We start from the raw sequence: 20,875 nt of genomic DNA on the forward strand, positions 1-20,875 counted from the left end.
TCTTCTGACAACAGCGCAAACCCATCCCAGACATCGCCACAGCGGTCCTCCACATCCATAGACCCACCACCTGTAGAATCCCGTATCAAACCGGACTTGAGCGACTTTCACAAGCAGCAGTTACAATGTATGGCTCAGGAGGCCAAGGCAGCGAGAAGACAGAAGCAACAGGAGCGTGACTTGGTGCTGAAGCGGATCGCTGATGACCGGAAGAGCCGGACGGAGACCAAACCTTGTGCAACCAATGATATTTCTTCCAATGACCAAGGCCAGAGGCTGGGGGGAGAGATTCAGATTAATGAGGATAATAACAGTACCAGTACACTCATGATTCGGCTGCCCTCTGGAGAGTCCATGTCTGTGCATTTCCCAGCTGATGCCCCACTGCGGAGCGTGGTGGAGCACATCTACGGGCAGCACCCTTCCCTGCCATCCTTCTCTCTTCTGCAGGGTTTCCCACGTAGGCGCTTCGGGGACGCAGATCTGGCCTGTTCCCTGCTCTCCCTCGGCCTCACGCCCAGCGCTGCCCTCTGCATCCAGACCGCCCCTCTGGAGACACCCCAGGACTCACCCATGCCAGCCATACAACTCTCAGATGAACAGGAGGAACAGACAGCAGGTACCGTTCCTCCATCGCCACCACCGTTCCCCGTTCAAGGTGGGGTGGAAGTGGTTCAAGGTGGGGTGGAAGTGCAGTCTCACTTTGGGGCGCTGCAGGGACCGCGATTACAGTTCCCTGTCCAGGGTGGGCTGGATGTGCATTCTCACTCCTGGGGGCGGGGTCAGAAGCTAGAAGCAGAGGAGGATGCCACCATGGATGAGCAGGGTGAGATGATGGAGGCAGAGGGAGCTGCAGAGACTCACCCCTCAGATGATGATAATGATCTCCCCATCATGGAGGACGATGATGAGGATGATGTTGAGGAGGATGATGAGGAGGAGGGTCCAGGTCCTCACATGCTCAACAATATGCATAGGCTCCACTTCTTCCCAGGGAACATGGTTCAAGGAGGAAGACACCGCTGGCCGCGGCAAGGGAACCGGCTCCAGGACGCATCGACGGAGAACACTGCAGAGCCGGATAATGCCGGTGGTCGGGCGGCTAAACGTCTCGCTGCGGTCGAGCGTCTTAACAGAGTACGACACCAGGAAGACCCTCAGGCCACCAAAGGACACCCCACGCCTCCCAGTAAACCCTCCAGAATTCCCACCGTCCCGTCCCTGTGTGTCCTCGCCACCCAATCCACTGCCCATCTCATGACTGATCCCAGTATGCAGTACATAAGCAGTCTGTCCTGCTTGACGCCTGAGCTTGCCGAGCTGCTGCTCAACCATATGTCCAGCAGTGAGCTGCTGTGTCATCGCACACTGAAACTCTTCTTCGGCTGCTCGTTGCAGAAGTTTGTCCTCAACTGCTACCCTTACTCCACCAATGAGCTCCTGCGACAGCTCCGGGCCTTCACCAGTCTGAAGCACCTGAGCCTGGTGAACTCGCCACTCATCACCAACTCTGGTCTATCTGTCTTGTCAAATCTGGTCAAACTCCAGTATCTCAACCTGGCCTCCTGCAGCAAGCTGACTGATTCCTGTCTTCAGCACATCGCAGGGTTGAAGAGCTTGTGCTTCCTGTCTCTGGACCAGACTAAAGTCAGTGATGCGGGGATGGTGCAGTACCTCCAGTCGGCTCCCTCCTGCCTCACCCAACTCAGCCTCAACCAGACAGCAGTGTCGGAGGCCACGCTGAGCGCACTGTCCCGCTATGCACCGCAGCTACAACTACTCAGCATCAAGCAGACCACTGTCAGTGATGTGTCTGCCTTGGCAGAGCTGTCCAGCCTACAGACTCTGCACCTGGATGGCACACGAGTGACAGAGCGTTCCCTGAAGCATCTGGCTAACCACTCCACCCTCTCCTGCCTTAGTCTGGCAGGGATCCCCGTAGCAGACGGAAACCATGCCCTGCAGATCATCTCAGGTCTCAGGCTGACCCAGCTGAGCCTCCCTGGGCGCCACTCTGTGACGGACACAGGCTTGTCCTTCCTCTCCAGGCTGCGTCAGCTGTCAGAGCTGGACCTAACTGACTACATACAAGTCACAGACCAAGGAGTCAACCTGCTCTCGGCCATGACCAGGCTAGTGCGTCTGTCTCTCAGTAACACTCAGGTGACTGACGCTGGGCTTCCTGCACTGTGCAGCCTCCAGGAGCTGCAGGACCTCTGTCTGGATCGCACGGCCGTCACCAGCCGAGGAGTGGCTGCTCTCGTCACCCGTCTACCACACCTCCAGGTGTTGGGATTGGCCAGCACACGGGTGGGAGACACGGTAGCAAGGAGGGGTCTGATCCACTGTCCTCAGATGCTGAAGTTAAACCTGAGCAGGACGCGCGTCACGGATCACGGTCTCACATTTCTGAAGGACATGCATCTGACACAGTTGAACCTGGACGGAAGTGGTGTAAGTCTTGGTGGAATCTCTAGACTAATTTCTCAAAGCAACATCACTAACAGCAGCATACGGGCCAACCACATGCGCACCATCCCTATCAACGAGGTCTCTGATGATGAGGAGGAAGCAGCCTGGAGTTCTTCCCACAGTGCTGTGCCCCCATACCTAACCACAGCTTTGCCTGCTTCCGGCTGAGCACACAGCTTTCAGCTAAAAGTCACCCAGTACTGTAGCTCTAGTGTATAGTCACAGGTTTGTTTGCCATGGGTGCAGCTTTCCCCTTTCAGCCATCATTTACAAAGATCCTCAAACCCCTCACACATAATATCATATGAAGTGAATGGAAATATGACAAAAAATGGGGGAATGTTTCAGGCCAATCTGAGAGCTATTTACTTCCATTATAAAATGATATGGTTAAATATTAAACAAACAAAAAAAGAAAATACTTCCTTGGCCTACTGCCAGCCTGCGCAACCAGTCTATGATGTCAGCCATCTATGATGTAAGTATGACCTTGACCTATGACTCCATATCTGGGCGAGTTTTTAACGCCGGACAGACAATAATAATAATAATAAATAATAATAAAACTTTATTTGTGACATGACATGAAATGCAGCTCAAAGTGCTTTACAGAGAAATGGAGAAAAAAAGAAAAGTAAAGCAAGGCATAAAACATTAAAATTATAGCAGTAATGCAATACAGCGAGGACATGGATAATAAGGAATTTAAAAGATTCATTAAAAGCAAGAGTGTAGAAGTAAGTCCTGTGCTGTGCTTTAGAAATGTCTACAGAGGCTGCCTGTCGAAGGTACAGTGGAAGTTTGTTCCACGCTGTCGGCCAAACCTATCCGGCCAAACCTATCCAGTACTCCAGACGTTGTATTAAAATTGAATGATCAATCGTGTGAAATGCAGCCGTTAGACAAGACAGAAACCTCTTTTATAATAATAATAAAGCTTTATTTATATAGCACCTTTCAAGAACAAGGTCACAAAGTGCTGAACAACATCCAAAGGCAACAACAAAAACACAGAATAATGTCTCATCTGTGAAAATCATCATTGAAGCTCACAGCTTGTGTGCTGCTGGCTAATTGCATACACATTGAGCTATATACTCTACACATGCTAGACAGAGGTCAGATCCTAAAGATGCCTTCCCTTTGCTTGAGAAGACTAAGGAAAAAGGGAAAAGTAGAGAAGAGGCAATCAATCTCTAAAATAGTAAATAGCACTGAAACTGGAGAACAATGGCCTTTCTGCCCAAAGAAATTAATTGAAGAGTTTCAGGGGATATGTTGAATAACGTCAGTCCACGGGTTCTTTTATGACCTCTTGCAAATATGACCAAATCATTGGTAACCATGCCTGGCCAGATGGGGCAACAAAACTGGCCCAACCATCTGTGAATGTGGAGAAGAGGACCATTTGATGCAGCACTGCCTTGTCTGCCCTCTATTACACAAACCTTGCAGATTTCAACAATAACTTTTAAAGAAATGGGAAATTGTCATCTAACCACATGCTTCAAAGACACGAAAAGAAGAAGAAGAATGCCTTCGATTTTGTTTTTGTCTGAATGAAGAACTGGAAACCTGGCAGAGTTAGGCATGCCAAGTGTGACAATAATATAATTGTCAAGAGATCAAGTCCACTATATCTATGAGAGAAATTCAATGACATACGACGTATAATCATCACCACAACAGCAACTGTGTCTTTGGGTGGATACCGGTTGCAACACCACAGTGGGGCAGTGTGCGTGTGAGAGTGTGTGTTTGTGCATGTGTGTTTTGTGAGTGCGTGCATACCTCTGTGATGAGCATGCGTGAGGCCATGGTGAGGCGTGTTCTGGGAGAGAAGTGACTGGTGATCATGACCCTCATGCCAGCCTCAGAGAAGGACAGCTGGTGGGGGTACGCACACAGCAGCTCATCTACCATTAATACTGACTGCTTCCTGTGGTGGTTACTAGCTGTCAACACACGCACACGCGCACACGCACACACACACGCACACACGCACACACACACACACACACACACACACACACACACACACACACACACACACACACACACACACACACACACACACACACACACACACACGAGAGATACAATACAAGGACACAAATATTTACAAGGTGCTGCTGTACAGAGTGCAATCAGCAAATCCCGGACAAATACCCACACACCCTTCAGGGGTACAAGTAACAGCGTCTTCGCCATATTTGGCGGCTACCGATAGTGGAAGAGATTGAACAGAATTTTGCATGCCGTGTGTCAGGACTCAGCACACACACACGCACGCACGCACGCACGCACGCACACACACACACACACACACACACACACACACACACACACACACACACACACACACACACACACACACACACACACACACACACACACACACAGTATAATCACACATTGAAATAGACATTATGGTAGAAGTGACCACGTGCATGTAAACTGCACATTTACACATGATAAATACAAATGCACATATTCATGCACTCGCACGGAAAAAACACATGCATGGACGCACAAAACAGAGATAAAATAAGACATTTTACTCTACCGCTTTTTTAATGTAATTTAAAATTGCCAATTATTTTTCTCCTTTTCCGCCCAATTTAGTCATCATGTGTAATCTTCAGCATTGCTGACTGCTGCTGGTTCACCTGCCAGTGAGGAGCATCTCTAAAGGAACAGCCTACTGCTCACTGTTCAACAGGGAGGACTCTAAAGGAACAGCCTACTGCTCACTGTTCAACAGGGAGGACTCTAAAGGAACAGCCTACTGCTCACTGCCAGTGCTTTTCCATAATTATTATCATGAGTCCTTAACCCTGAAACTCGGGAGAGGGAGCGCACACCAGCATTGAGGAGGTGCCGACCACGGTAGATATAAATGTTAAAAAGGAGGAGAAAAAGATACCACTGTATATGAGCTGTCCCACAAACACAATATTTATACCTGTGTTGTTTGCACCTACAAGGCAATGGCAGACCCCCACTCCAAATACCAGTAGTGTATGTGTGTCTCAAATAATTAATTTAGCCTGGGACACCAGGGGAATAAAGCTAGCACTGTAATTAGTAATTAGTAAATAATAAAAATAGAACAGACCAATAGTAGTCTTTGTCCACAGATTCAAGAGTTGATGAAGCAGACCATAATGAAGATGGTAAATGGTGCATTTATACAGTTTATACAGCTTTTATCCAAAGCGCTTTACATAGATGGTTCATTTCATTCACCCATTCACACACACATTCATACACCAATGGCGGTGGAAACCATGCAATGCACCAACCTGCTCATCGGGAGCAATTAGGGGTTCAGAGTCTGGCTCAAGGACACTTCGACACCGGGTAGCCCCTGATCGAACAGGAACCTTGCGGTTCCCATCAGGACGCTCTACCGGCCACTCTACCCCTGAGCCAGGGCCCTCCCTGATGACAGTGAGGTTATGTGTCGTACCTTTCTTGAGGAGGACGGCCGTAGCGTCACAGCCATCCTCCTGTTCAGGGTTAGTGGCCACTCCATTCCTCAGACTGCTGGGCGGCTTCTTCCTCCTCTCCAAGAAACGGACGATGTGGGAATTCATCCTGGAACACAGCAAGCCACTCACATGTGTTAGGTCTGAGCAACACGCCACTCTGATTCACATCTTGGCTGACTGAGCCACTAGGGAGCACCGTCGTTTATAACAATGTGCTAATGGGTGCACACAGTGCAAGAGTCAGTCTTCTCCTTTTATTTTATTTGCAGTATACAAACATTTCGGCAATGTGCAATGTTAGATAATATAAAGAAAGTACAGAAGTCACACACAAGTTTAATGAGGCATCAGAGCTGTTTGTGAGACAACTTCTTTATTCTGTTAACCTGGCATTCTTTTCAGTTGTTTGCACCTCACCAGGGTTTTGTAATTATCAACGTCATACGAGGCGAAAGCTGTGACATTATATGAACAAACCTATAGTCTCAACCATGAGAGCTCAAACAAAGGAGAATCTGCACTCTGTTTGAAGGTGCTTTCAAAGCTCAGTGGTACACAGCATCAAAGGTGAAATGTTTTAAATGTTTTAAATTTCAGCTGTTAGTGATAGTGAGGAGTAAAATCATTAGTGTACATTTAACTCTGAAAGTGTTACAAATGACGCCAAGTGGAACCGTAACGGTTCTGGTAAATTGAGTTTGAATGGACTTGCTAATGACACACTTACTTCATGATCAAAATGTAGCCAAAGTACATCAGAATCAAAGTGAGAGATTCCCACCTAGAAAACACACAAAGTAATACATATTAATGACAAGCATATTTAATTGTATGTGATATTCAAATGAATGGCAACATCAAACATTTGGATTATTTTCGACACTACAACACGCACGCACGCACGTGATTAGAAGCACAAATACAGTTAAATAGAAGATAACTAATAAGAAGACTTACCACACAACTTTTTCATCATATATGAACTGTAGGAAAAGAGGAAGTAGTCACAGGTGGTTAAATAATTATCATAAAACAAGGTGCACAGACTTTACATTACATTCCCATTGACAATGAATGGACAATGTTACGTCATAGTGTCTATTTTACGTCATGATGATGTACGATAAGAGCGCCCCTCACTTCACACATGATTTTATTTATATACACACAGTTTTTCAAAAGTGATAGAAACAGCAGTGCACTGAGTCAGTATCAGAGTTGAGAACCAGTTAAAGGGACACATTTCTAGCTGTTCTATATTTAGCAGTCATAAACCTGAGCAGTCTTCTCTGTGTCTCTGGAATGCAGCCAAATGTCACTGGAGTGAAATCCATGAATGTGAAAACTAGAGCCCTTAGGGGTTTAGCCGCTCGGTAGCCATGACAGTGCCCTGTTCGTTGTCAAAATATAAATCTTGACTTAAGAAAATATTAATTGGGTTGATGACGTAGTAGCAGTAAGACTAAGAAATAGCCAGCACTCCGAAGTCCTTCTGGTACTTTTAATTCTAAGCGCACGGACAGACCGCACACATTCCTCCGCATGTATATCATTCATATATAGAGGAAGTCTTGACGCTGAACCGCATCCATGTTTGCTGTGTCTGTCTGTGAGTTGAATAATTAAAAGCACCAAGACTTCAGAGTTCTGGCTATTTCTTTCTTACTGTGAATCTTCATGAGCCGTGCACCCGGTAAACTGCATATGCAGACTGAGAATGCTTTTTTTCTACGTTGATATAATAGCAGCAATAGAACCCTATGTGTGTGGCAGAATAGTGCAAAAATACTATACATAAGGGAAATTGTAGGGACACAGAGACAGGTCCAAACCAACAGAAAGGGGGAGTTTCCTCTGTTAGCATGGCTAGTTCCGATGGTGTGATAGCATCCCTTGGACCATTTCAAACCCTATACACTTTGTTGTACGTAAATACCAAAATAGCAGATCTACAAGCTCACAACGCATCGTGACCCATTGTGAGCTTGGAGATCTGCTATTTTTCCTGAATGTTGCCAAATGTTCACCCTAAACCTAATCCCTAACCATTTAGACTCCTTACCACTATGAGAGCAGTGATGGACAAAGTGTAATACGCTGAATCTCTGAGGAGAGGCCAATGGGACAGATGCACAGCCTGGAAGAAGACAGATAGGGATAAAGAAAGAAAGACAGAAATGGAGAGAGAGAGAGAGGGGGGGAGATGAGCAAGAAAGAAATAGGAGAGATTAGATTTGTATTTATCATTGTGCAAATGTGCAGTTTACATGCACGTGGACGCTTCTACCAATGTCTATTTCAATGTGTGATTATACTGTATGTACTGTGTGTGTACTGTGTGTGTGTGTGTGTGTGTGTGTGTGTGTGTGTGTGTGTGTGTGTGTGTGTGTGTGTGTGTGTGTGTGTGTGAGTGCGTGCGTGCGTGCGTGCGTGTGAGAGAGTGAGAGAGATCCTCTAATGTTCAGGACACTAGACAAATGAGCTAAGCTCAGTGCTCAGCTCTTGATGGCATTGTTGAAAATCACTACTTATTGTCTGTCTGAGTGTGTGTGTGCGTGCGTGCCTGCGTGCGTGCGCATGTGTGTGTGTGTGTTGGTTGGTAATGGTATAAGTATACTTATAGCCAGACAGATACTTATAAGTATCTGTCTGGCTGTGTGTCTGTCTGAATCTCTGTGGGCAGGTGTTTGTGTCTGTGTCTGTGTTTGAGTTTTTGTGTGTGTGTGTGTGTGTGTGTGTGTGTGTGTGTGTGTGTGTGTGTGTGTGTGTGCGTGCGTGCGTGCGTGCGTGCGTGCGTGCGTGCGTGCGTGCGTGCGTGCGTGCGTGCGTGCGTGCGTGCCTGCGTGCTTGCCTGCGTGTGTTTGTGTGTGAGGGAATTATGACAGTAAACAGTAACAGGACAAACGTGATCTGCTAGACAGAGACAGACAGATCTGTTTGTCTGTCTGAATCTCTGTGGGCCTGTGTTTGAGTTTCTGAGTGTGTGTGTGTGTGTGTGTGTGTGTGTGTGTGTGTGTGTGTGTGTGTGTGTGTGTGCATGCGTGCTTATAACTGCTTCTGTACCTGTCCAGCGAATAAGCCACATACTCCGATGATGCAGAGAATGTTGAAGACAGCAGAACCAACGATGGTTCCCACCCCAACATCTCCTTTAGTGATGAACACTCCTGCAAAAAAAACATTTGTTTTGATTAACAGGAAGCACTATCTCTCTCTCTGTTTCTGGCACAACAGTGCCACTTTTGCCCCTACAGCTACTCATAGTCACATAGCCACATAGTCACATAGGTTAACATAGACATTGCTGTTCCTTGGAGTGGTTGCACCACTCAAAAAACAATCAGTGTCAGGTGCCATCACGTTTTAAGAATGAGTTGCGCCTGGCGTGAGGCACATTCCTTAGGTCCTTTTGCATACCAGTGCATAAGACAGGAATACATAATGGAGATTCCACACACTGTCTTCAGACTCTTCTATTAGGCTACAACATTTCAGGATTCATAGCAGGATGTCCCGATCACGTTGTTTTGCTCCCAATCCGATTCCGATCATTAGATTTTTAGACATATACCGATCTTTCCCGATCCGATCTTTATATTTTTATATAACACTCATGCCATATCACAATAGCAAATATCATGTAACTCTAGTGTAGTCTGTAAATTTCAATTATTGAAAGGCAAAATGTGACTATACTTTTATTAGAATGACTGTCATTGTGTTTTTCTTTCTTTCTATGAAAGCATGGAATCATAGAAAAACAACAATGTATTGGTTGATTAGAGTGAATACAGTTATACAGCTTATAAAGAAGTCAAGTTAAAACTCTTAAAGAGTATATCTCTCTCATTCAGAGAGAGTACTACAAACAACTATGCCACATGCATAGCAGGGGTGGCATTTCCATTTGTTTTCATATAGGTACACCTTTCTTTGAGATTTACATTGGACAATTAAAAATACGATCTTTTCTCCCCGATTCCGATCTTTTGAAAATCATGTGATCCGATCTCCCGATCCGATCAGGACAACCTTGTAATTCATATAGGGATACCTGATGAGTGAAAGCATGTGAGCTTAACATGGACGAGCAGCATTCATAATGTAACATAATGATGTCAGGAGACAAAATCTGTTCTCCGAAACATCACATTGAAAGGACAGATGTCCAACCGCAGCTGTTAATATAGTCATTACTGTAGCCGAATGTCTCATGTTGTCCACTAGACATACCGTTATGTAATATTTTCACATATGAACAAAAAAAATATTTGCGCTGGTGCAACAGCTGTGGAAGATAGGGCCCTAACTCTTTAATCATAACTAGCCTTTGTGTCTGTCTGTCTGTCTGTCTGTCTGTCTGTCTGTCTGTCTGTCTGTCTGTGTGTGTGTGTGTGTGTGTGTGTGTGTGTGTGTGTGTGTGTGTGTGTGTGTCTGTGTGTGTGTGTGTGTGTGTGTGTGTGTGTGTGTGTGTGTCTGTGTGTCTGTGTGTGCGTGCGTGCGTGCATGTTTCTTTCTCACCAATAACAGAAGTAAACAGTTCAGGAGCCGAGCTTCCTGCTGCCATAAATGTGGCTCCTGCTACGTCTTCACTGAGACTGAGACGCTAGGAGAGGAAGCAAGGATGAATAAAGGAAAAATAATGAAGCAATGAAGGGAACAGGGAATAATGAGAGAGAGAAGAAAACATCCTTAGGTAGGTCTTCTCCGTTTCATGACAACGTCATTCATCAACCCAACAGCAGACGTTCTTTAATGTGCCTTTAACAGTAAGGTGAAGAAAGGCCATGGCCAAAGGTCACCACAGTCAGTAATAAGGTTTATACTGCAAGCTTCCAATTAGATTAAGAGCTATTTTTTGTCCGCTTGCTTTTTGGCCTAAGGGTGGCACTAGAGCAAAGGTCATGGGTCACTCAAATGGTAAGTGTACAATACATCCTTAGAGTATATATTAGAGACAGCACCTGGAGGAAACCCTGTGGCAAAATGGACATAGTGGCCGAATTTGTCATTGCAGCTCGAGCCAGTGCTGGTCCGTTGACTATCATTGGAGCCAGCGCTGGTCCGTTGACTGTCATTGGAGCCAGCGCTGGTCCGTTGACTATCATTGGAGCCAGCGCTGGTCCGTTGACTATCATTGGATCCAGCGCTGGTCCGTTGACTGTCATTGGAGCCAGCGCTGGTCCGTTGACTATCATTGGAGCCAGCGCTGGTCCGTTGACTATCATTGGAGCCAGCGCTGGTCCGTTGACTGTCATTGGAGCCAGCGTTGGTCCGTTGACTATCATTGGAGCCAGCGCTGGTCCGTTGACTATCATTGGAGCCAGCGTTGGTCCCTTGACTATCATTGGAGCCAGCGTTGGTCCCTTGACTATCATTGGAGCCAGCGCTGGTCCGTTGACTATCATTGGAGCCAGTCCTTGAGCAACAAGGACACTAGCCCCCCAGGACACTAGCCCTAGCGGGGCTATTTAATTATCAATGTAAACAGAAACAGAACCGTGGTCTGTTATTCAGATATAACAGACGACAGAATACCTTCATTTACCAATCAGAATAGAGTATTCCACAAAGCCATTGGTTTATTTAACAGTCTCCTACCTCACAAATCTTCTCTAGAGACGGGACAAAGTAGTCATCACACACCAAGGCCAGCGCATAGAACATGTACACCGTCTGCAAAGCACGCACACACACACACACACACACACACACACACACACACACACACACACACACACACACACACACACACACACACACAGTAAGACTTACTGATCTGTAAGACTCGAACAAAGCCAAGATCGTGACAAATCATGACAACAAAGACAATCTTTTGGGCTGAACAAATAATTACAAAGAAGAAAAACAAAAAAAGTGTATTTGTTCGGCCCCAAACAATTGTGTTTGTTGTCATGATTTGTCTTGATCCGAGTTGGCTTTGACCGAGGCTTTAAAGGTCGTTAAAGGACAACTTAATTTTTTTTCAACCAAGGTTCATGTTTTAGGTTGTTATTAGAGAAAGGAAAAGATGAGTGTTATTTCTTTTTCATTTGCTGCTTTCTTTCGTTTTAGGGGTTTTAGCTGTTCTTGACAGCTGGCGAGATCACAGGATGTACTGAATGTGAAGGAGGCCTACTGGGGGGAAGGCACACTGTGTGTCATAGGCTGAATATGCAGTTTGACACATTCAGTAGATCTCGTGATCTTTTGTGGCCAGATGTAATTTCTTGGGGTCTAGTAGGACTATAGTAAATAATAAAAAAAAGAAATCGCCATAATATTTTGTAAAAATAAATGCTCAAATGCCCCCGTCCACCTGTCAAAAACAGCTAAAATCCCTAAAACGAAAGAAAGCAGCAAATAAAAAATAAATCCTTTAAATAAATACTTTTAAAAATGTCTATGGGAAAATAAATAGGGGATTATTTCCTGGGCCTGTCGTCGTCATGAAAGGGGGCGGGACTGCGACGCTCTATATGTTACATACTGTATGTTAACTCAGTCATACCAAGTGCAGATATCTAGTGTCAGACTCACATTCTATATAATTGATCTTATTCTTCTGTCTTTACTCTCAACTGTCACCTTTCCTGTGTTTTCCTTTTACTGCAGTTGCTGCTATGACACAAGCTTTATTTGTTCTTATACTACACTGTTTCCCAAAGTAGGGTCCGGGGACCCCCAGGGGTCCTTGAGGGAGTTCCATGGGGTCCCCAGCTAAATGATAGTTTGGAACCAAATGGACCCTTATGGGTCTGTAACTCAGAGAGTGTACAAATGTACACTATACAGTATACAATATACATAGGGGTCCCAGAGATAGAAATGCCATTAAATGAGGTCAAACCGGGGGCCCTTAATGAAAATGATTGAAAATCACTGCTAGAGCCGTAAAAATCTTCTCTTATGGGGGGTCCTTGGCATATATTTTCTAATGGGGGGTCCGCAGGTAAAGGAGTATAATTATGGTGGTCCTTGAGATGAAAATGTTTGGGAACCACCGTCATACTATATAGAGAGAATGGCCGTTGAACGATGCTGTGGAGACACTCACACACAGAACATGGAATCCCACGGCTCCCTCCATGCGTTCCTGGTTGGTGAAATAATCTGTGGGGAACTCATGGATACCTGCGGAGAAAACACACACACACACACACACACACACACACACACACACACACACACACATTTTATTTTTATTACAGTAGATATAGCAAAATATTGAGGAACAATTATAGATTATTTATTCCTGTAAATATATATTTTTCCTGTACATTCCGGTTATTTGGTCCTACACTAAAACGAACGGTTTCTCTCCATCCTACACGTAAATGTCCCTCTCACAAACAGCAGCACAATGAGATCTTGTAGAGATCAAATTACATTTACTGTATACTTGAGGGAAATTTGGAGATGAAATCTAATCAAATCAAAATAAATCTTGTTTATCCAAAAACGTGATTATAGAATGTTACATTTGCTTGTGCATAGTTGAAAAGTAGGCCATGTTAGCAGAAGAAAACAGATACAAATATGTAGGGAATTAAATAGTAGTAATAGAGAGATATAAAATAATACAACATAAAACATTATACAGTATATTATAACATATATACATTATATTATAAGAAACAAGGCAACCATGGTTTTTAGCACCCTCTGGTGGACAACATGTGGGTGCTGACGTACAGCACAAAATACATACACAAACATACAAATAGTCAGCTTCATTAGAATAGTTTCACATCACTTCATGTTTCAACTAAGTATACAAGACAAGGCTTCCAAATATAGACTCGGGGGGCTGGCAGACAGTGGGCGAAAGCCTAAATATGCCATATAATTATCTCACAGCGGCCACGTGCACTTTTCGGCCTGTTGCGCCGCCTTGTATGACTGGCAAAGCTAAATATAGCAATGCCCTCGTGTGACTGTGCGTGCATTTATGATCTTTGCTCTCTCTCTCTCTGTGTGTGCATGCGTGTGTGCGTGCGTGCGTGCGTGCGTGAGTGCATGCTCGGTGTGTGTGGGTGATTGCGGTACAAAAGTGCATGTGTGTGTAAGGCTGCAAGTGTGCACGTGTACACATCTGCACGTGTGTATGTGTTGGCAGAATTGGTATATGCATTGTGCGCTCGCTGTTACACACAAACGTGTGTGACGCGAACGGACGGCAATGTTCAGTGACATTCTCCCCCTCAACAGCCGTGAGGTTGTGAGTCAGATGACTCAGGCTGCGAGGCCTGTGTGTGACCAGTACACTACAATACAATACAATACAATACAACAATCCACATCATTACAAGACACGGCAATACACTGTTGTCTACCTCTGCCCGCATATCTCGAGAAACGAGTGGGAGTCGTCGGATTGTCCAGAAATATCTATAAATCCACAAAGCTCTGTATCCGCCTGTCTGTGTGTCTCTGTTTGTGGCCCTTCTGTGCCCGTACTGTAATGTCATCAATATGCCGTCCTACTGACATCATAGACTGGCCTCCTCCAAATACTATACCAGTAAGACGCCCTAAGGGTGAGTGCATGCATCCGCCTGGGTGACGGCAGACTGCTGGGAGAGCGCTGACGCTTTGGCATGGGGGGTCAGATCAACATATGGAATGAATTCTGTACTGGCCATATATGGAGTGTGGAGTGTGTCTTGAGTGTACAGGGTTCGATAAGGTCATATCAACATATGGAATGTCAGAACAGGTCAGCTCCATGGAGATCTAAGGGTGGCAGCGGGGGCGGTGTCTTGAGTGTACAGGGTTTGATGAGGGCCCAGGTAGGGCCAGGCCTTAATTTTCGGGCCTGTTGAGAACTCTAGTTTTCGCCGGCTAGAGGGAGAATAGGAAGAAAGAATAGAAGAGATATATGATGGCGTGACATGTCACGAGGCGTGACGGACTGACGGCCATACTGTATATAGTGGCGTGACAGACTGACAAGTTTTGCATGTTTTCATAGTAATCTGCGACCTACAGTTGCAATAATGTGTACTGCACTGAGTACTCGGACAACGAATGGCTGCGCTACACCAGGCTTTTCAAAGCGGACAACACAGACACATCTAAATCCAGTCCTAGTTTAAAGCCTGCGTATATGCGGGACTCACGTATCTGCGTATTACGCACACACGTGGTTAGTGTAGCTCGGCCGTTAATTGGTCCTGGCGGCACACATGGTCAGAGAGCTGCAGTGTGTTCACACATATTGTAGAGACACAATGCAGACAGGAAAACCAGCCAAGTCTATTCTACAGTACACAAGATATGTGCACGCATGTGTGTGTGTGTGTGTGTGTGTGTGTGTGTGTGTGTGTGTGTGTGTGTGTGTGTGTGTGTGTGTGTGTGTGTGTGTGTGAAAGAGAGAGAGAGAGAGAGAGAGACCCTCCCTTCTCCACAACCTGGCATATTGGAACAGAAGGATCATGAACAGTCAAGTGTCTCTCTAACGTCTAACCATTAACCACACGCACGCACGCACGCACGCAGTCACTGAACAGTCAGTGTCTCTCTAACCATTAACCACACGCATGCACACACACACACACACGCATGCACACACGCACGCACGCACAGCAGGTGAGCATTTCTACTGAAGCAGCCAAGTTCATGTTTCCCAAAAAACTAGTAGCTCTATTTGGATCAGTTTTCTCCTTACATGGAAAAGAACACATTGCACATGCATGCATGCGTGCGATGTGCGTGTGTGGTGTGTGAACTTAATTATCCCCTTAATTATCCCCCTGAGGTGAGCCATTCGGTCTTTCATTTCAATACTATTATAGTTTTATTCAGCTGTATGGACTGTGACTTGAGTCCTTTGACTTAAGAAAGTATGAGATATGATTCAAAAGTTGATAATAGAATTCATATATTGAGTAATAAAGTTTAATCTGAAATTCATAGGGCTATGACTATGAGCCATGTTCAAAATTAATTTTGTTTTGGTAGGCCGGTAGTGCGATAGATCTTTTGTCCTCAAGGAGGAAATGTAATGTACCGTTCAGTCGCACAAATAACAAATGTTGAAACACACTCATGATTTAGTTGTTTATCACTTGCCTGTCTTGACTTGAGACTTATACGTGTGACTTGCAAAAACAATGTATCTGTCCCATATATATATATATATATATATATATATATATATATATATATATATATATATATATTGCATGCACACATATGCATGCACACAAATCCCTGAGTGTTTTTCCCCTATTTTATTTATTAATCTGTTGTAGAGTGGATCAGTGTGGATTAGCTGACAGACTAGTTCCTCACTCCTCCCCTTCCCTCCGCTCTCCGTCTCTCTCTCTGCTCCCCTCTACACCATCCCTGGCTTATGTAAGGTCGCAACTATTACATAAGAGAGAGCAGACCCACACACACACAGAGAGAGAGAGAGAGAGAGAGAGAGAGAGGGAGCTTGAATAGTGCAGAGATAGGAGTGGGAGAGAGACGGAGATAAACAAGGGAGGCAGACAGACGGCGAGCGATACAGAGGGAGACACCGAAGATAAAGAGAGAGAGTGAGGCCAAATCCTATCCATCATCAGATCAATCTCATGAGATCTCTGCACACGGCAAAACTGAGAGTGTTAATTTAAGTCAGAGAGTAACAATTTAACCGTAAAGGCCAGCGGCAGAGCTCCCAGGATGCCATAGTTGGTCCCTCGTCTGCAGTCCTTTTCTCTAAGACCATGTGAAATGTACACTCCTACTAAAGATATCTGAACACATAATGGCCGGATTGCCATGAAACTTACTGAATGCATTCATGTTCTGCAGAGGATGAAACCTACTAATTGTGGATGTGCACGGCTAGTCAGCTAGTACATTAAACTGTGCTGCCTATTTATCTTATAGTAAATACTATTTTATTCTTTTTTGGAAATGTTCTAATTTTCAACACTAATAATAAAGACTCAAGAGAAATGTACTAATTCCTAATTCTAGTATTTACTTGAGTATATACTTTTTCCATCACTGGCTGGACGTGTCCAAGAATTGCAACCTTGTATCGTTTCCTGCCCACCGCCGATGTGATCCCAGTTGATTTGAAAAAGAAGCAGCTCATCACACAGTTGAGTGCAATAGACATGCTATCAGCACTCAGCTTTTTTGAAGGCAAAAGGCATATCAAAAACGGATGGCCTACATGGAGACAGAATACACAGTGCCACTGGGGAGTCCCCTGCTCCTTTGCAGCATTGAAAATAAGATTGGGTTATTAAGATTTCTGACCTCTCTCGTGATCTAAAAAAGTCCTTTGAAATGCTATGCTTGAAAAGATGAAAATGTTTTGATTTACAAAGAGAAGAGAAAAAGGGAGAGACATGGAATCAAGACATAAGAGATTATAAACAAAAAAAAGGATAAAGAGTTATTTATAATTCTAGAAAGTTAAGTGAGGAAAAATCACACCTGTGTGAACTGAGCGGTGCAACTCCGTGCGGAACTAACCCTAACCCTGAACTTCCGGACCCCCAGGAACGCACCCAGGGGGCCGGGCCGGTTCCGGCGAGCCGCCCCGCATCCGTTACCGTGTGGGGGTCACCAGGGGGTCCCTCTACTGTACTGTACTGTTACACCGGAAATCATCATATAAACAGTTGTGTGCAGGAGGGAGTTCCAACCGCGCCTCTAGCCTATGGCAGGCCAGTCTGGTTCATCTCAGAAGCAGGACAGGTATCATGAGAGAAGGAGGCACTGGAGCAGCTCAGACAATTTAGCATCCATATTGGGTAACCACCTTTATTGCCGTATTAATCATTATAAGAAGTTACGGTCACTGGCGATGTTTACAGTTACCTTTGAAGAATCAAAGAGTCGTAATTCTACCACCGTATCATGAAAATAGTCCCAACGTTTGTTACCGACTCGAAACATATTCCAGTGGAGCGATGCGAGGCGACAACACAGAGTAATGGCGGATGGATCTAGCTACATATGAAACCCTGTTTACTTGCATTGAACTCAGTTTCCCAGAAGCCCTTGCAAGCCAGCGGATAGGTTGATTTCCGGTTATGTCATCATAAAGCGTCGACCTCGTCACGATGTCCGCGACAAAGCCGGGATTTCATAAAAGTTATCAAAAAACGGCGAATTAAACATATAAAACAACTAGAACTGCACTCTGTCGAGTGCCTACTTGCTTGTTGCACACAAGTGTCGGGAGGATTAAAGGTAATGCCCCTATGTATACATGTATGTAATCTGACACCACTGCCATATCAAGCACAAGTAGTCATTATGTCATACGCTGGCACGGCGCATACGCATCAAACGGCGACATACGCATCTAAGCACTGGACGAAAACTATTACTTGTGCGCTCTGCTTGCGCAAGCAAATAGCGGGTATAGCGTGTTAGGCAGGGAAAGACAATGGAATATAATGTGGAATTAGTGTGTTATGCAGCAAAGCTGGTAATGGCTGTACGGCTGCCCAGGCATCACAAAGGTGTTCAGTAGTGCATACCACAATATAAGTTGTTTAGCGTCTTTACATGAAGGTGAAAAACTACAGTACGTCCATACAATTTACAATTTAGGCATTTAGTAGACACTCTTAATCCAGATTCCAGAGCGATTTACATTAGGCAAGAACAAAAAAGCATGGGAATACATCACATATATAGAATTCATTTATCATGAAACATGCGTAAGCTAAGAACGTAACTAGAACATATCTATATAATGACACTATACATATAAACTATACATATATACTATACTATGCTATTATAACATGCACATCACACATCACACAATACATGCACGCATGCACACATGCACTGAAACCCACTGAAACACACATACACTCGCACACACATCGCTGGCAACATGTGGTTGCATTTACGTTCTGCCACAATTGCTTAAAAGCAAGTGGGTGGCATTACCTAACGTGTCGGACATTCGTGTGCAGAGAAAAAGAGTGAAAAGCTAGAAAGAGAAAGCGAGAGAGACAGAGAATTCCACTCAGTCCAAACCTAAATCATCTTGCTGTTATGAATAAAAGATGATCACCAACCATTTAACAATAACATACAGTAATATTCCAATGTTCAAATCTCTGACCAAACATTTAGTAATTTGATTTGATTTCTTTGCATGTCATAAAAGTACATTTAATACAAGTTTCTCCCTGAAAAAAAAAGTCTGTTGTGGACCTTGGTCTTGAACAAAATTTTTACATGTTTTTACAAACATATTTTTAACAACAAAGAATAGACATCGGTACATAAAACACTATATAAAAATATATATATATAAAGTATAGCTAGTTCAGAGGTCACATGTACTGTCAAAGCGTGATGATCACTCATTCACCTAATTTCATCCTCATTTTTTAAACTTCAGACCCAAATTGGGCATAGACTTATTACTTACTTAGAAATATGTTGTTAACAGTTAGACGATCTGGGCTGGTATCAACGTTACGATTGATAAATGAGGGCCAATCATGTTTTGTTATAAACCACTCACCAGATGACCAGGCATGCGCTCCTACGTCTATCCATCGCCATGGCACCTAACTGGTTATGGCACATGAACACGTCTCACAGTTTCAACTCACCTCCCACAACAACTGTAACACCATCAATCACCCGCCTGTGACGATGGGTTCACCACAGCGGCAGGCTTTTAACAAGCAGTCGCCGGGAATAGACTCTTATATCTTGCATCTTTGTGTTCTCTCCCTCCCTTTCCAATTGTGTTATATTATGCTTACTCCCATATTATTTTCCCTTCTCTATCTGTCCCCTTTATGTCTTTGTCTCACTCAATCTTTTCCTCCTCCTAATTACAACACTGCATCTCTCTTGCTTCACTATGTGTCATCCCATCTTTGTTCCCCAATGATCAGTAGCTTAGTTACCGCAGTGGTAAAGGATGTGAGTGCTCAAAGCCTTTGTTAATACTTTGTTAATACTACATTTTCTAATATCACCTGAAATAGGCCATAACTGACGCACTCCGAGGACGCATTCTGACTCAGGAAGCAATCTCTAGAATTAGTAGTTGGAAAAGTTTGTGTGTGTGTGCACGCGATGAATGAGTGGATCTTGGTTCAACTTCTTAGCAAAAGGTTACATGGTAATTCTGGCATTTGAATAGACTAGAAAGACGTGGGCTGCAAGGAAACAGACTAGGACCAGCTCTGACCTGTGACACAGCTGGAGAATTAGGAACAAACACCAAAAGCATGTGCTCTTGAAAATCTCATTCCGTTCTAAAGTGACGTAGTTTACTTGTCATGCTGCTTGATCTGTTGTTTGTGGTTATTTAGCAGGATAATCTGCTCAAAGTAACAGTCAGAGTTCTTCAACCTTTTATCAGCTTGGGCTCATGAGTCATTTTCCACATTTGTTCTTGAACGGCTAAATATCCGGTTTTTGTTTAGTCACACTTATAAATAGTCAAACACTGTTTACAAGCAAGCAGACTACCTGGGAGTTAGTGTGAACAGTGGGTGAATAAGGTCCTTAGGTCCTGAATCTATATGATAGTGCTATGTATACAGTAGGCTACTTAATCACATGGCTGTGTGATTAAGTAGATCATACATTAACCTTTAGGCAACAGTATTTCGAAATGACAAAATCCAACAGACCTTACATCATACACACTAAATATGGACGCACAGTGTACCTCTGCTTAGTGTGTTAAGGGAGAGCTGCAGGCCTGCATGCAGCTTAATTGCAAACATATTTGCGGAGGTGGAGCGCTTGTAAAGGAAAGGTTGCAGAGCCAGTGTCAGGCAACAAAGCAGAGAAATGCAGAGGAAAAGAGACAAACAATACCATGTGTTGTCTAATGCTACCTCGGCTTCCTCGTCCATATTCAAAACTTCAGTACCTTTCAAAGTGAGGGTCGTGGACCCCAGGGAGGC

At 44.4% G+C, this 20,875-nt stretch overlaps 1 protein-coding gene across 1 annotated transcript in view; it reads right to left on the bottom strand.

Annotated features, from left to right (window-relative positions):
* Positions 1 to 20,875, bottom strand: part of slc24a3 (solute carrier family 24 member 3) — a gene marked incomplete at its 3' end in the record, with an annotated part of 71,922 nt that overhangs the window by 4,515 nt on the left and 46,532 nt on the right. Inside the window, exons 3-11 of the mRNA XM_080782313.1 lie at positions 13,024 to 13,100; positions 11,568 to 11,642; positions 10,488 to 10,572; positions 9,030 to 9,133; positions 8,029 to 8,103; positions 6,924 to 6,949; positions 6,694 to 6,747; positions 5,945 to 6,072; positions 4,264 to 4,427 (exon numbers count right to left, since the gene is read on the bottom strand). Of these exons, the coding sequence (XP_080638439.1) occupies positions 4,264 to 4,427; positions 5,945 to 6,072; positions 6,694 to 6,747; positions 6,924 to 6,949; positions 8,029 to 8,103; positions 9,030 to 9,133; positions 10,488 to 10,572; positions 11,568 to 11,642; positions 13,024 to 13,100 (788 nt within the window). The remainder of the gene's footprint in view (positions 1 to 4,263; positions 4,428 to 5,944; positions 6,073 to 6,693; positions 6,748 to 6,923; positions 6,950 to 8,028; positions 8,104 to 9,029; positions 9,134 to 10,487; positions 10,573 to 11,567; positions 11,643 to 13,023; positions 13,101 to 20,875) is intronic.

The sequence above is a fragment of the Protomyctophum bolini genome (assembly GCF_963924005.1).
Source record: "Protomyctophum bolini genome assembly, chromosome: 14".
NCBI classification, from domain to species: Eukaryota; Metazoa; Chordata; class Actinopteri; order Myctophiformes; family Myctophidae; genus Protomyctophum; species Protomyctophum bolini.